Source organism: Protopterus annectens, chromosome 3.part0 (assembly GCF_019279795.1).
Source record: "Protopterus annectens isolate FY-2018-M chromosome 3.part0, PAN1.0, whole genome shotgun sequence".
Taxonomy (NCBI): Eukaryota; Metazoa; Chordata; order Ceratodontiformes; family Protopteridae; genus Protopterus; species Protopterus annectens.
The window spans coordinates 1897742688-1897759266 of NC_056731.1; the positions used below are offsets into that span (position 1 = coordinate 1897742688).

The 16579-nt window shown below is 42.3% G+C and overlaps 1 protein-coding gene across 1 annotated transcript in view; it reads right to left on the bottom strand.

Annotated features, from left to right (window-relative positions):
- Positions 1-16579, bottom strand: part of SLC9C1 (solute carrier family 9 member C1) — a 3253894-nt gene that overhangs the window by 2137017 nt on the left and 1100298 nt on the right. Inside the window, exon 11 of the mRNA XM_044066060.1 lies at positions 934-1074. Coding sequence (XP_043921995.1) covers positions 934-1074 — 141 coding nt within the window. The remainder of the gene's footprint in view (positions 1-933; positions 1075-16579) is intronic.

The following is a 16579-nucleotide window of genomic DNA, read 5'->3' on the forward strand; positions in this document are numbered from 1 at the left end:
ATCACACAAGAACAAAAAAGCAAAAATGACAACAATGGTAAAGAAGATAAAGACAAGTACCATCAATGATAATAAAATAGTACTATTTAACTATAGTAGGAAAAGGAAATGCACAAGCCCAAAGCCAACAGAAACAAGTCTAGCTCAAGGGGGAGAGATGTTTTAAGGGGGTGAAAACAACTTAAAAGGGAAAAGGAATCCAATAATATACTTAAGAGTTGGAGTTGCAGCAAAAACAGTACACAAAGGCTTAGTACTTATCTCCAAATGCCTGAGCTATGACAACCATGCCTGAGTGTTGAGAGCGGCAAAGAAGATCTTGGGTAATGTGGGGTTTGGAGGAGATTATGGACACAGGGAGAAGCCTGTGCTATGGAGCCTAGTCTGGAAAAAGCAGCCAAAGTTGTATCTGAAATCCATGAGTTGAAGAATGGACAGAAAAGACATCAGATCAAAAGTTATCTACTCACTATAACAATGCATCTGTATTGTCTGTTTCTATCCTTCAAAGGCAGAAGCCAAGGGCAATCCATAAAACACCCCAGATGGAGCCAAAGCCTCCTGACTGGGGCAGTCCAGGGAATCTTCCCAATCCTGCCTTAAAGCAGAAGTAGGAGGTGGGCTCTCTAATACTGAAGCTCTGAGAGGAAGGAACAGCTCGGAGAGTCTCTTAAATAGTTATAGTTTCATAGCTGACGGTGACAGCCCAATTCATCATCAAGATTGTTATGAACAAGTACCCAATCCAGGTGTATTTATCATTTTCCATATAATGCCTTTAAAGTTATAAACATTCTTAAATGTAAAGATAGGTTGCTGCATTCTTTTGCAAAATATTCTTGACTAATACAATTTAATGATTAAAACAGATCAGAAATGAAAGTGACGAATATTTCAGCCAATGCAATAGAAAAGTTGTAGCAATATTTTTACTTTCTGCACTTTTAAGATTCGCAGTCGTGCTTCCTCCATCATATCTGCAAGCTCATGAGGTGATGGTTCACATGTAAAGGTTTTGTCACAATCAGGGCATCTACCTGTTCTAGGCACTATGGAAAACTCTTCGATTTTTATCTAAAAATCAGAAAGAAAATGTTTTTGCAATGGTACTAACACATCATTAAACATCAAAATAACAAGAACTTTCATTTAATATACATCTCATTATTAAATTAATTATTAAAAAAACAGAAGTTATGTAATTACCATAATGCTGGCTCCATAGTCCATCCAGTTAGACTGATGGAATTATAGTTGTATCATGAATCTGATCTGGCAGCTCTAGCCAATACTCAGACATCAAGTTCCTTCCAAATTTCCATAATACTCCTGTCCCTAACCCTACCTCAGACCAAGTTTGCTGCTTTTTGGAGTGAGTCATAAATACTGGGTATAGAATACATGTGAAGATGGGGATGGGCTTCAAATAGGTCTGATAAGTCCTTTCAGATATAAACTTATTAAATATATGAACATTTATAACAGTACAAATACACTTCTGTTCATTAGAATATATATATATATATATATATATATATATATATATGTATAGTAAAATATAACAGTGCACGTACACTTTTGTTTGTTAGAATATATGTCGAAAATATAGTCACTTAGATGCATGTACATTTTTTTGTTAGCATATATACATTAAAGTGTTAAACTGCTCTTAGCTGAAAAGCAAGAGTAAAATAAGTAAAAGGCATCCAACTGGGTGTAATACAGAACATTTTGTGCCTGGTACAAGTTTCAAGGAAAATTACAGATAAGAAACCAGGTGCTGGAAAAACCAGAAGACAGAAACAATTTCCCAATAGGAAAAACTCTCTAAAAGTTTAAGATTGTCACATAATTCACCTTGAAACAGAATACAATGAACAGACTGTATGACATCAGACAAATACCAAAGTATTGATTTTGAAAGTTCCCAATAGATTCCAAGGACTGCTTTCATAAAAAATGTATATACAGGACATTGAAAGTGTATGATGTTAGATCTGATTTTTTGTTAGATCTGGTACATGTAGGAACACATTCGTTCTGAGGTAACTGGAGAATAACATTCATATATGCATTGAGAAGTTTAAACCTGGTACATTAAAAACTGTAAACTGTGACATTAACGTACGTGTCATCTGTTATATAGACAAATTATTTTATTAGTACTGTACAGTGCTGAAAAAGTTATAATCTGCAAAGTTCATTGCATTAATCAGGCATCGGTTACAGCAAGCAACTGCATTCAGCAGGCATCATCATCAGTCAGTCATCATTAAATAACTTTTCAAACTGTCATAATTTGATAGGCAGAAGGGCAGCTGGTCAAATCAGATGAAAAGGATGTGTCATGATGGTAAGTACATAATGTCTGTATCCTATTTCATCCTATACATACTATTTGACTGACTGACTGGACAGAATCTCAATCTTCCTAGTTACCTGGGGGAAATCATGAAAGAATGCCATTTAAGATGGCAGCTCCAAAGGAAAATCTAGCTCTGGAAATGATATTCAGCTTGTAATGTTTGAAAAAGGTATGCAACATAAATCAAGGTTCTGTTACACAGATGTCATCCACTGAAGAATTTTTGAAGAAGGCTGTAGAAACGGTCAGTGACATAGTTGAGTGAACCTTAGGCTTTATCTCTTGAGCTGTTAGCAAAGGTGATACATTTTGAAAGATATCTGGACAGTGATATTTTGGATAATATGAATCAGAGTCTGAAAGGAGCACAGAAAATAAAAAAGTTGTGAATCTTTTCTTATAGGTTTTGTTTGGTGAAGGTAGAAACACAGTTGTTTGTAGACATCCAAGTATGAAGAAGGTATTCACTCCTACTGGAGTGTTTTGGGAAGAAAACTAAAATGTGACTGAAAAGGTTGAGGTTGGACTCTGAGGCAACTTTTGGAATGAACTTGAGTGGTTCTTAATGCTACCCTGTTCTTTAGAAAATCAAATATGGAGGAACAGAAGTAAGTGCTTATGCCACCAGGAATTGTGTATCCAGTAAAGGTATTTCAGTTTGTCTAAGGATGATGAGTTGAAAAGAGAGCATGTGAAGGCTTTGAAAACAAAATTAAAGTTCCAAGGGGGTATTGGATCTTTGACAGGCTGACAAAATGGGAAGGTTCCTTTGAGAAAGGCATTAGACAGTTTTTGCACTCCAAGTGAGGGAGATGGAAATCCAGTACAGACATTTAAGATAGCCACCAACTGAACTTTAATCACAGAATTGCTGAGGACAGCAATAAACTGTGATAAAATAAATGAAAAACTGATCAAATGAGGGCTGATAAGGGGTCTAGTTCTTGGTGGATGCCCACACAGAGAAATGTTTTCATTTGTTTCTCTAAATCTTGTGAGTTACTGCTTTCTATGAAGCCAACAGTACCTGAATTACTTTTTTCAGAGATGGCAGGACCAGAGGTCATTACTGAAATAGGAAACACTATATGGCTAGTTTGAGCTAATGAATATCTGAGTGAACCTTAAAGAATGGGTGGGACAATAGATTCTGTTGTGGACTGCGAAACCATAGTTGCTTCATTAGATTGGGTCTGAGCAATTGGAACTATATTTACCTGGGCCAAAATTGTACCATGAGGTATATGGTAGCTTTGCATGCTGAGGTTTTCTGTAGAAAGGAAAGGGGAAGAAAAGCAAACAGCAGTCTGGGAGGCCACTGACCTATCAGAGTATCCCTCAATAACCCTTTGGAGAAATCAAACAAAGTGCTAATGCATTTTGTGCCAGACTGGGAGGAAAACAGACCACAACAAGTCTGGACTCAGCAGTGGAATATTTATTGTGCTGCTACAGGATTATGAGACTTTTCAAGAAGCATTATAGTTTCATAGTTTCATAGTTTAGTACTAGGCTATCTGCCCTGGGGCATTTGTAAGCCTAGCCATAGTGATGTGGCTTTCGCCACCCCATGAAATGGTACAAAAATGCACAGAATAGATTTAGAATACTGTGCCTCTGTCTAGTAGTGACACAATGAAGGTCCCCTTATATAATAGAATTAGTTTACTGTGCCCCTGTCTAGGAGTGACACAGATGTGACCCCTGGGGTAAACTTACGATCTCCCATCCACTCATCAAGATTTCTCTTGAAGAGAGTCAGTGAGGGGCTCTGCCTAACATAAACTGGGATCTTGTTCCAAAGCATGGGAAGCCTCTGGGTTATGAATCTATCCCTCCAGCATGTCCTATTCATACTTGTGCCGAGGTTTAAGTCTTTAGCTCTCATGGTCCTGATGGATTTGGATTTTTTGAGGTGGAGTATGTCCATCAGTTCCTGATTGGACATGGCCTTGTACGTCAGGCAGAGATCACCTCTGAGCAGGCGGTATGCTACTGAATAGAGCTGGAGTTTCTTTAGTCTGACAGAATAAGACATATTCGATCTCCTGGACAGGAACTGGAACGGCAGTCTGCAAGGTTCAACAACAAGCAGAAAGTAACATTGTTACTTTCTGCTTGTTGTTGAACCTTGTAGACTGCCATTCCAGTTCCTGTCCAGGAGATCGAATTTATATATATATTTTTGTTGTTTAATGACAGGAAGGAGTCTCCCGTTGTGGCTATCTATTTTCTATTGTTGCTGTGGCTTATTTTTATCAGAATAAGACATATGTTGGAGACCCTTGATCCTCTTGGTGAGGTACTTTTGTGGTCTCTCCAGCTGTTGTAAATGCCGGGTGAGGTACATACCAAATGGGGCATTGTACTCAATCATGGGTCTGATGAGGGAGGAGTATAGGGGTACAATGACATCCTTGGATCTGGATGTGAATCCCTTCATGATGAGGTGTGCAAGGTAGAATGTTTTTCTAACCACTTTGACAACGTGGTTGTCAAATGAGAGGTCGCTGTCGACTTGGGTCCCTAGGTCTCTGATTACTTTTTCCGTACTCAGTGGGTTGCTGGCTATGTGATAATTTGTGGGTACTTTGTTTTCCCAAAGGGATGACTATACATTTTTGGCATTTAGTTTAAGGCCGTGACTCCGGCACCAGTTGTCCGCTTCTGTGAGGCCTTTTGTAGGATGTATGTGTCCGCTGGTGTATCGACTATGGCACCTAGTTTGCAGTCATCTGCGAACTTTGTCAGCCACAACCCTCCCATGTTTGCTTTAACATCTGAGAAATAAATGCTGAACAAGAGGGGTCCCAGGACAGATCCCTGTGGGACACCACTTGTGACTGGCTTTGAGTCTGACATTGCTCCAGTGATTTTAACTTTATGGGTTCTGTCCTTTAGCCAGTTTGCAACCCATCTAGTGACATAAGGGTTTACGTTTAAGCTGTTGAGCTTATGTATGATGCCTGAGTGGGGTATTGTGTCGAAGGCCTTAGCCAAGTCCAGGTAGGCTGTATGGACTGCTTTGCCCTCATCAATGGCTCTAGTGACTGTTTTGAAAAAGTCAACCAGGTTCAAAAGGCAGGATCTGCCCTTTACAAAGCCGAACTGGGTGGGGTCAAGTGTCTGTAGGTCCCCTGTGTCTCTGTTTATGAGTTCCATAATGATTCTTTCCATAACTTTGTAGACCAGGCTGGTTAAGCTTATGGGGCGGTAGTTCCCAGGGTCTGTAGAGGTACCCCCTTTGTGGAGTGGGACCACTGTTGCTGTACGCCAGTGATCAGGTACATATGCTATAGTAAGGCTAAGGTTAAATAGCATTTTTATGTGCGGGTTTAGCTCCTCTTGGAGTTCACGTAGCACGCAACCCGGGATACCGTCAGGTCCCATTGATGCTGTGTTTTTAGCTTTGTTGAGGACAGTTCTCACTTGGACATATGAGATGACAGGGAGATTACATTCAGCTGGGATAAGTATTTCTTCTTTTGGGGGTGCGGGAGGGGAGAACTTTGCACTGAATCTGTCAGCCAGAATGTTGGCAATAACTGTGGGTTCAGTGTATTTTTTGTTGTTGTGAACTAACTCTGAGCATATCTGAGGGTTTCCGCCCAGGTTTCTAACATAGCTGAAGAAGGCTTTGTGGTTATCTTTAGTGTCCTTAGCGATTTTTCTCTCAAAGTTGGCCTTGGATGTTTTTATGAGAGAACGTAGTTTTCTGCTAATGTTGATCAGAGATGTCTTCCCTTTATGGGATTTTGCTCTGTCGTGCAGTAGCTTCCTTCTTTGTTATACAATTTGTTAATGGCTGAGGTCCACCAGACAGGACGCTTTCCTTTGGTGGAGAGGGACTTGGATTTATTTGGGATTGCATGATCCATGCATTCTTGGAGATGTCCATAGAAAGCATTTGTGAAGGATTCGGCATTGTGGGATGTGGTATCCACTGGCCCAGTGGGCTTAAAGGATACCATCTCAGTCTTAAGAAGAGTGAAGTCTGCTTTTGAGAAGTTTTTCACTGTGGTCTTTTGTGCTGGGGGTGGAGGTGGTATATGTATATCCAGGGTGATTAGTTTGTGGTCAGATCTCACTAGTGAGGGGTATACCTCCGGTGTGGAGCATTTTGTCCCCATGTTTGTGATGATCAGGTCTAGTATATTATCTCCCTAGTGGGAGAGGTGACTAGTTGTTCCAGTGCATTTGAATTTATGAATTCCAGGAACCTTTGGGCTAGGGTGTTAGGGCTAGAATAATGTACCCAATCTATGTTTGGGTAGTTGAAGTCTCCCAGTATGATGGTATTTTGTGATACATTCATATCCTCCAATGTCTTCAGGAAGGCTGAGTGGGGTTCCTGAGATTGGGAGGGTGGTCTGTAACATGCTACCAGTTGTATAGCAGTTTTGCCTATGGTTAGTTGCACCTGTATGGTCTCTGATGCTTCATGTGTTGCTACTAACCTGGAGGTGTGGGTGTCCTTGATGAATATGGACACTCCCCCTCCCTTTGTGGTTCGGCCTGGGTTTTGGGGCCGAAAAGCATGATACAAGGTATAGCCTGGTAGCGCTGGGGTGCTCTCAGGAGCCTTGAACCAAGTTTCAGTTACTGCACAGACGTCAATGTTCTCCATACTGAGGAGTGCATCGAGTGCCTGCATCTTGAGATTTAGACTTCTGGCATTGAGCAGCATTACCCTTAGTTTTTTTCCATTTTTATTTTCTAAGGAGGTGGGTTTGTCTTTTGAGCCTTGCCTAAAAAAGGCACTATGGGGGTGGCAAGAGCCTTAGCCAATATCCGGAAGCCCAGTGGTGACAGGTGCAAGCCGTCCCTTGCGAAGCAGTGTGGCTTGTCCAACATGTCATTCCAGGCAGACAGACATTGGATCCCCTTAGAATGACACCAGTACTTGAGCCAATTATTAAAGCTGATCATCTTGTCTTTGAATTGTGGCATCATTCTTGGTGAGGGCAAGATGCTGCTCAGGGTCAGGGTCATACCAGCCTGGGCTACATAATCAGAGAGCTCCTCTATGTCTCTTTTCATGTAGTCCAGGGAGGTACGTCTCAGGTCATTCACGCCAGCATGGACAATGACGGAGTCATATTTGTACTTGCTTTGGAGTGACCTGAGTGCGTTAGTTATGTGGCGGATCCTAGCTCCCGATAGGCAGCTCACAGTCACCCTCTCCTTGTTCAGCCTGATAAGCAGGACATCAATGTGTCTGACTATAGAGTCACCTATTACTAGTGTATCAGGCATGGTGTTTGGCCTTAAGGGCTGTGATTGGTTGACACACTGATTTATTGAAGTATGTGTTGCATGTGTTTTGTTTTGAGGTGGTGGATTTTTGGATGTCTGCTTTGGGAGCCTCTGTTGTTTTGGTAAGTTTTTTATTAGAGCCTCCGAGTATGTCTTTGTGTTTTTATATGTTTGGTTTGCAGTTGTGATAGGTCTATGTGGGACTGGGTTTGTTGTGTGTGTGGTTACCATCTCCTCCTGTCTGGTCATGCCAGCCCTGAGTTGAGAGAGTTCAGCCTCCAGTTTGGCTATATAGTTGCATCTCTCACATGTATTTGTGTTTGTTGGGAGGAGGAGAGGGTTGTCTGTGTACATGAGACAATTGTAGCATTGTCTCAAGATACCCAGATTAACCAGCTGAACTGGAGAGGATGCCAGTAATCTACCACTCGACATGCTAGAACAGTATAAGGGAGTGCTGTGCCTTTAAGGGAAGTGGATATTCGCAGGGGTGGTAGGTGGATGTAGTGCTTACTTAGTACGAGAGTGCTTACTTAGTAGAGAAGTTTTGAGAACAAGTGCTAGGCTTATAATATAGCGAGTAGTCTGATTATACTAAGAGTAGAGCTTCCTTAAGGGAAAATTTGAATAGCAGACTTGGCGGAGCCAGAAGAAGTTTAACCTTGTTTAACCAGCGCTGCGCTATGCGCACAACCACGCAAAGCCGTGCAAACGCGGATTTTAAACAGGGAACTACAAAAGAGCTAGAAATGGTCCAAAACAACCAATTACTACAGCTCTTGTGCTGAGGTCACGTCCTACAGGGACAGGTAGGCTGCTCAAGGCTCCCCACTCCCACTGGTGAGCAAAGAAACTTCCTTCTATCCAAGTAAGGTAATGGACAACACAGGAACTACACCACAGCCCAGAATACAGCAATGCCTGTAAACTGGTCTAAACTAGTCGAGGAGAGGCGGGAAAACAAGGATTATTTTTTGTTTTTTGTTTTTTTGATAGAAACACACAGAAAATGCAGAAACAGTGATAAATCAGTTACACAGGCTAGCACACTTTAGTGGGCAGCCTCAACAGTTAAATTAAACAAACAAACTTTCGATCAAATTCAACTAAAAAGTAACTTTAAGTGCAGATTTAAAATAATGCAGCAAACAGCTAAAAAAACAGTTTAGGCTTGTTTAGGGTAAGCTAGAGAAGCTATTCCAAGTAAAAAACAGCAAATATACTTAAATCCAGAAAGTAGTCTCTTTTCTGAGTTCTCTGTAACTAGGACCACTCTGCAGGACCACGAGGAGCTTGTCTGAGTAGTATAGCCAGAAAAAAATGCCCAGAGGCGGATTTTAAACAGGGAACTACAAAAGAGCTAGAAATGGTCCAAAACAACCAATTACTATAGCTCTTGTGCTGAGGTCACTTCCTACAGGGACAGGTAGGCTGCTCAAGGCTCCCCACTCCCACTGGTGAGCAAAGAAACCTCCGTCTATCCAAGTAAGGTAATGGACAACACAGGAACTACACCACAGCCCAGAATACAGCAATGCCTGTAAACTGGTCTAAACTAGTCGAGGAGAGGCGGGAAAACAAGGATTATTTTTTTTGGTTTTTTTGTTTTTAGATAGAAACACACAGAAAATGCAGAAACAGTGATAAATCAGTTACACAGGCTAGCACACTTTAGTGGGCAGCCTCAACAGTTAAATTAAACAAACTTTCGATCAAATTTGACTAAAAAGTAACTTTAAGTGCAGATTTTAAAATAATGCAGCAAACAGCTAAGACCACGAGGAGCTTGTCTGAGTAGTATAGCCAGAAAAAAATGCCCAGAGGCGGATTTTAAACAGGGAACTACAAAAGAGCTAGAAATGGTCCAAAACAACCAATTACTACAGCTATTGTGTTGAGGTCACTTCCTACAGGGACAGGTAGGCTGCTCAAGGCTCCCCATTCCCACTGCTGCGCAAAGAAACTTCCTTCTATCCAAGTAAGGTAATGGACAACACAGGAACTACACCATAGCCCAGAATACAGCAATGCCTGTAAACTGGTCTAAACTAGTCGAGGAGAGGCAGGAAAACAAGGATTTTTTTTTTGTTTTTAGATAGAAACACACAGAAAATGCAGAAACAGTAATAAATCAGTTACACAAGCTAGCACACTTTAGTGGGCAGCCTCAACAGTTAAATTAAACAAACAAACAAACTTTCGATCGAATTTGACTAAAAAGTAACTTTAAGTGCAGATTTTAAAATAATGCAGCAAACAGCTAAAAAAACAGTTTAAGCTTGTTTAGGGTAAGCTAGAGAAGCTCTTCCAAGTACAGAAACAGCAAAGATACTTAAATCCAGAAAGTAGTCGCTTTTCTGAGTTCTCTGTAGCTAGGACCACTCTGCAGGACCACAAGGAGCTTGTCTGAGTAGTATAGCCAGAAAAAAACACCCAGAGGTGGATTTTAAACAGGGAACTACAAAAGAGCTAGAAATGGTCCAAAACAACCAATTACTACAGCTCTTGTGCTGACGTCACTTCCTACAGGGACAGGTAGGCTGCTCAAGGCTCCCCACTCCCACTGGTGAGCAAAGAAACTTCCTTCTATCCAAGTAAGGTAATGGACAACACAGGAACTACACCACAGCCCAGAATACAGCAATGCCTGTAAACTGGTCTAAACTAGTCGAGGAGAGGTGGGAAAACAAGGATTATTTTTTTTGTTTTTAGATAGAAACATACAGAAAATGCAGAAACAGTGATAAATCAGTTACACAGGCTAGCACATTTTAGTGGGCAGCCTCAACAGTTAAATTAAACAAACAAACAAACAAACTTTTGATCAAATTCGACTAAAAAGTAACTTTAAGTGCAGATTTTAAAATAATGCAGCAAACAGCTATACAACAGTTTAAGCGTGTTTAGGGTAAGCTAGAGAAGCTATTGCAAGTAAAAAAACAGCAAAGATACTTAAATCCAGAAAGTAGTAACTTTTCTGAGTTCTCTGTAGCTAGGACCACTCTGCAGGACCACGCGGAGCTTGTCTGAGTAGTATAGCCAGAAAAAAAATGCCCAGAGGCGGATTTTAAACCGGGAACTACAAAAGAGCTAGAAATGGCCTAAAACAACCAATTACTACAGCTCTTGTGCTGAGGTCACTTCCTACAGGGACAGGTAGGCTGCTCAAGGCTCCCCACTCCCACTGATGAGCAAAGAAACTTCCTTCTATCCAAGTAAGGTAATGGACAACACAGGAACTACACCACAGCCCAGAATACAGCAATGCCTGTAAACTGGTCTAAACTAGCCAAGGAGAGGAGGGAAAACAAGGATTATTTTTTTGTTTTTTTTGTTTTTAGATAGAAACACACAGAAAATGCAGAAACAGTGATAAATCAGTTACAAAGGCTAGCAAACTTTAGTGGGCAGCCTCAACAGTTAAATTAAACAAACAAACAAACAAACTTTTGATCAAATTAGACTAAAAAGTAACTAAGTGCAGATTTTAAAATAATGCAGCAAACAGCTAAAAAAACAGTTTAAGCTTGTTTAGGGTAAGCTAGAGAAGCTATTCCAAGTAAAAAAATAGCAAAGATACTTAAATCCAGAAAGTAGTCGCTTTTCTGAGTTCTCTGTAGCTAGGACCACTCTGCAGGACCACAAGGAGCTTGTATACTGGATCTGTGGAGACTGTCTGCTAGGAAGTTGGATTTTCATGGAATGTTCATTGCTCTCAGAAAGCAGTGTGAGAAGCTATCACTCATTGCTACACTGTCATGGCCTCTCTGGAAAGTAGATAAGATCTAGTTCCTTAATACTTGTTGATATACCATACTATTGACATATTTTCTAAGTGAATTGCAATCACCCCTGGAGGAAGGTAGTCCAGAGAGGCATACATTGCAAGGAGAACTGATTTCATCCTCATGATGTTTTTGTGAAGATTGTCCTCTAAGTCTGTCCAGGTTCCTTGGATCATTCTCCCTTCATAACACCCTCCTCACCCCAGATAGGAGGCCTTCATGGTGACTGTTGCCACTGGCATGGGAAAGAAAATTAGTCACCCTAAACAAAACATTGGGAGGTTTAGCCATTAAGGCAGGTGCTGTCTGTAGACTCAACAGATGTGAATTGAGGTGTTCACTGTGTTGGAAAGCAGGGACTACTGTACACTGAGTGTGCAGTTTAGCAAGCTCATTTGAAAGCAGGTATGTGGATCTAAAAGTATTAATGATGTCATTGATCTGAGAATGTTTAGGACAAAAGTGGCTAGGGAAGATTGGCATTCTATTAGAGTGCATGTTGACTTCCTTAGTGACAGCAGCCTTTCATTTGGCACATTTGTTATGCAAGATGTTGTGCCAGATGGCAACCAATGAAAACCAATGTCTGAAAAGGCTGAAGGTGGGATTTTTCCAAATGTAGAGATGCCTAAGGGCAGGCAGAGCTGAAGCAATTAATATCTGGCAGTGAGAAGGAGCTCCATCAATGTAGCGGCTAAGAGCCAGTCATCTAGATATGAGAATATGCAGATCCCTTTGAGTCACAGATGAGCTGAGATTACTGCCATGCACTTTGTAAACACTGGAGGCTGTGGTGAGTCCAAAGGGCAAAGCTAGTAACTATAGTGACTGGTTCTTGTCTAGAAAGCGCCTGGACTCCTTGGCAATTTTAATTAGAGGTAAGTCTCTTGGCAGTCTGTCGAGTGCATCCAGTTGTTTGCTTGTAGGCAAGGCAAAATCACTTGCACCACAACCATCCTGTACTGGGTCTTTGTGACATACTGATTTAGGTCACTGATATTTGAATAAGCCTGAAGTCCTTCATTTTCTTTGGAATTAAAAAGAATTTGGAATATCCTGCAGACACTTTATGGTCTGTTGGGACTTTGTGGATGTCTTCTTTTTCTAGAAGAATAGGAACCTCTCTTTTGGCAGCTCTGCACTGCTGAGGTGTAGTGTCATAGAGTGGCAGAGACTGCTGCTTTAGAATGGAAGAAAAGGTAATATTAATCTCCTCACCCATTTGCTTGCATCATGGCCATCCATGCACCTACATGAAGGGATAATCAACCCTTGGCTGCCTCCAGAGGGGAGCAGTTGGACAACGCTTCAGGGAAATTGAGGTTGTTTCCCAGAAAATGGATCTTCACTCTCTGGTTTTGTTGGCCACATCTGCCCCCTGTGACAGCATCCAGTGAAGGGACTTTCTCTGCCTCAGCCACCCCTGTCAGAAGAGTAGTCAAAGGATGATCTTTGGGATTTCTTCAAGAACAATTTGGAACCCTTTTGATTCCTGTTCAAAATTTGTTTTTTGGGGGGGGGTCTCAAACTGTACCACAAGGCAGACAACATTTTACCTTCCTGCTCAGTCTTCGGCAGCTTCTCTTTGACTTTAGTACTGAATAGTGAGGATCCATTGTAGGGGGTGTTGATGAAGTTGTCTGCAGATCACAAATGTGGAGACAGGCATAACACCTTGTGGCTATACCCATTCCTGCCACTGTCACTGCTCCATCAGCTACATTATGCATCAGCTTCAAGGAGAAATAGGTAATAGTCAATATTGTTGCAGTGTAAACTTTAACTTGCTTTCTAGACTCTGGAGTGGCCAGCTTTCTCAATGAGTCCAATGGTTGTACAAGTATGTCTCTTTGGAAGCAGTTTATTTAAGTAATGTAATTTAACTCCCTTATGGCAAACATTTCAAAAATGTCAGCACATTTTCCCATTCTGTCTATAACTTGTGATTCTCTGTCAGGGAAATGAACAGCAGCAGTGTCAGACAGTTCTTTATTGGTGGCTGCTGCTACAGTAATGAAGTCCACCAGAGGACTCTTACTCATAGGTTCATAGGTTCATACTAGGCTTTCTGTCCTGGGGCATTTGTAAGCCTAGCCCGATTGTGTTTGGCTTACGCCACCCCTTGATTTGAGTATACTGTGCCCTTTTTAAAGTTTAGTTTACTGTGCCTCTGTCTAATAGGGACACGGAAGTAATCCCCGGGACAAACCTACGATCCCCCATCCACTCATCAATATTCTTCTTGAAGAGAGTCAGTGAGGTGCTCTGCCTAACATGAATTGGAATTCTATTCCAGAGCAAAGGGAGCCTCTGGGTTATGAATCTGTCCCTCCAGCATGTTCTGTTTATTTCTGTGCTGAGGTTCAAGTCCCTCAAGCGCGTGGCTCTAAGGGATTTAGATTTACTGAGGTGGAGCATGTCCATTAATTCTGGGTTGACATAGCTTTATATGTCAGGCATAGATCGCCTCGAAGTAGGCGGTATGCAACTGAGTAGAGCTGGAGTTTTTTTAACCAAGCAGCATATGGCATCTGTTTGAGTCTCTTGATCCTCCTGGTGAGGTACTTTTGGGGTCTTTCTAATTGCTGCAGGTGTCGGGTAAGGTACATCCCAAAGGGGGCATTGTATTCTATGATGGGCCTGATGAGGGATGAATAAAGGGGCACGATTACCTCTCTTGACCTAGATGTGAATCCTTTCATGATGAGGTGGGCTATGTAGAAGGTCTTTCTAACCACTTTGGCAATGTGGTTGTCAAAGGAGAGATTGCTATCAACTTGGGTCCCCAGATCCCTAATTACTTTCTCTGTACTTAATGGGTTACCACCTATGTGGTAATTTGTGGGCACATTGTTTTTGCCAAAGGGTATGACTATAAACTTTTTGGCATTTAGCTTTAGACCATGGCTTTGGCACCAGTTATCCGTCAATGCGAGACCTTTTTGAAGGATGTTTGTGTCAGCTGGAGAGTCGATTATGGCGCCCAGTTTGCAGTCATCTGTGAACTTGGTTAGCCATAGTCCTCCCACGTTGGCCTGTACCTCAGAAAAGTAAATACCAAACAAGAGAGGTCCCAGGACAGAACCTTGTGGGATGCCACTTGTGACCGGTTTCGAGTCTGACATGGCTCCAGCAACTCTGACTCTGTGGGTTCTGTCTTTGAGCCAGTTTGTGACCCATCTTGTGACATAGGGGTTTATATTTAGGATGGATAGCTTATCTATGATGCCCGAGTGGGGTATTGTGTCAAATGCCTTTGCGAGGTCCAGATAGGCTGTGTGGACTACCATCCCTTCATCTATGGCCTTGGTGACTGTTTCAAAGAAGTCGACCAGGTTCAAAAGGCAGGATCTGCCCTTGACGAAGCCAAATTGGGTAGGATCTAGTGTCTGTAGGTCCCCAATGTCTTTGTTTATGAGTTCCATGATGATCCTCTCCATAGCCTTGCAGACTAGGCTAGTCAGGCTTATGGGGCGATAGTTTCCAGGGTCTGCAGAGGCGCCACCTTTGTGGAGTGGGACCACTGTTGCTGTACGCCATTCTTTGGGCACATATCCTGTAGTGAGGCTGAGATTGTACAGCAGTTTTACTTGAGGGATTAGTTCTTGGAGTTCATGTAGGACGCAACCCGGGATGCCATCTGGTCCCATGGAAGCAGTGTTTTTTGCTTTGGAGAGGGCGGCCTTCACCTGAGCATCAGAGATGTTTGGGAGGCTTCACTCTGTCGGGATAGATACTTGCTCTTTTGGGGGGGGGGAGGGGGTGGAGAAGTTTGCACTGAACCTGTCTGCCAGGATATTGGCGATGTTTGTGGGTTCAGTGTATTTTTTGTCGCTTAGAATCAACTCAGAACAAGTCTGGGAGTTGCATCCCAGGTTCCTAACATAACTGAAAAAAGCCTTATGATTGTCTTTAGTGTCCTGTGCAATTTTTCTCTCGAAGCTGGCCTTGGAGGATTTTATGCGGGATCGTAATTTTTTGCTAGTACTGATCAGAGATGCCTTCCCTTTTAGGGATTTTGCTCTATCATGTAGTAGCTTCCTCCTTCTGTTGTACAGTTTATTTATGGCTGGGGTCCACCAGACTGGACGCCTGCCTTTGGATGATTGGGTCTTGATTTTGTTTGGGATAGCATGATCCATGCATTCCTGGAGATATCCGTAGAATGCGTTTATATAGGATTCTGCAGTTTGGGCCGTAGTTTCCACTGGCCCTGGGGCCTTGAAGGATTCCACTTCGGTTTTGAGAAGTGTGAAGTTCGCTTTTGAGAAGTTTTTCACTGTGGTTTTCTGGGCTGGGGGTGGGGTCGGGATGTGGATATCCAGTGAAATTAATTTATAGTCTGATCTTACCGATGAGGGATATACTTCTGGTATGGAGCATAGAGTCCCCATGTTGGTAATGATCAGGTCTAGTATGTTTTCCCCTCTTGTGGGAGTGGTGACTAGTTGTTCCATAGCATTTGAGTTTATAAATTCCAGGAACCTTTGGGCTAAGGTGCTGGGGCTTGAGTAATGCTCCCAGTCTATGTTTGGGTAGTTGAAGTCACCCAATATAATGGTGTTCAGAGAGATCTTCATGTTCTCCAATGTTTTCAGGAAAGCCGAGTGGGATTCCTGACTTTGAGAGGGTGGTCTGTAGGATGCTATAAACTGAAAAGCAGTCTTGCCCACTGTCAGTTGCACATGGATGGTCTCCGATACTTTGTGCAATGCCACTAACCTGGAGGTGTGGATATCCTTGATAAATATGGGAACTCCCCTTCCTTTTGTGGTTCGGTCCAGGTTTTGGGGCCGAAAAGCATGATATGAAGTATAACCTGGTAGTGCTGGGGTGCTCTCTGGAGCCTTGAACCAGGTTTCTGTCACTGCACAGATATCGATGTTCTCCATACTGAGGAGAGCTTCGAGTGCATGCATCTTGAGGTTAAGACTTCTGGCGTTTAGCAGCATTACCCTTAGTTTCTTGTTCCTTGTGCTGTCTATGGAGGTGGGTTTGACTTTTGAGCCTTGCCTAAAAAGGCACTATGGGGTGGCAAGAGCCTTTGCCAATATCCGAAAAGCCCAGGGTGACAGGTGCAAGCCATCCCTAGCGAAGCAACGTGGCTTGTTGAGCATGTCATCCCAGGCTGACAGACCCTGGATCCCCTTTGAATGACACCAAAATTTTAGCC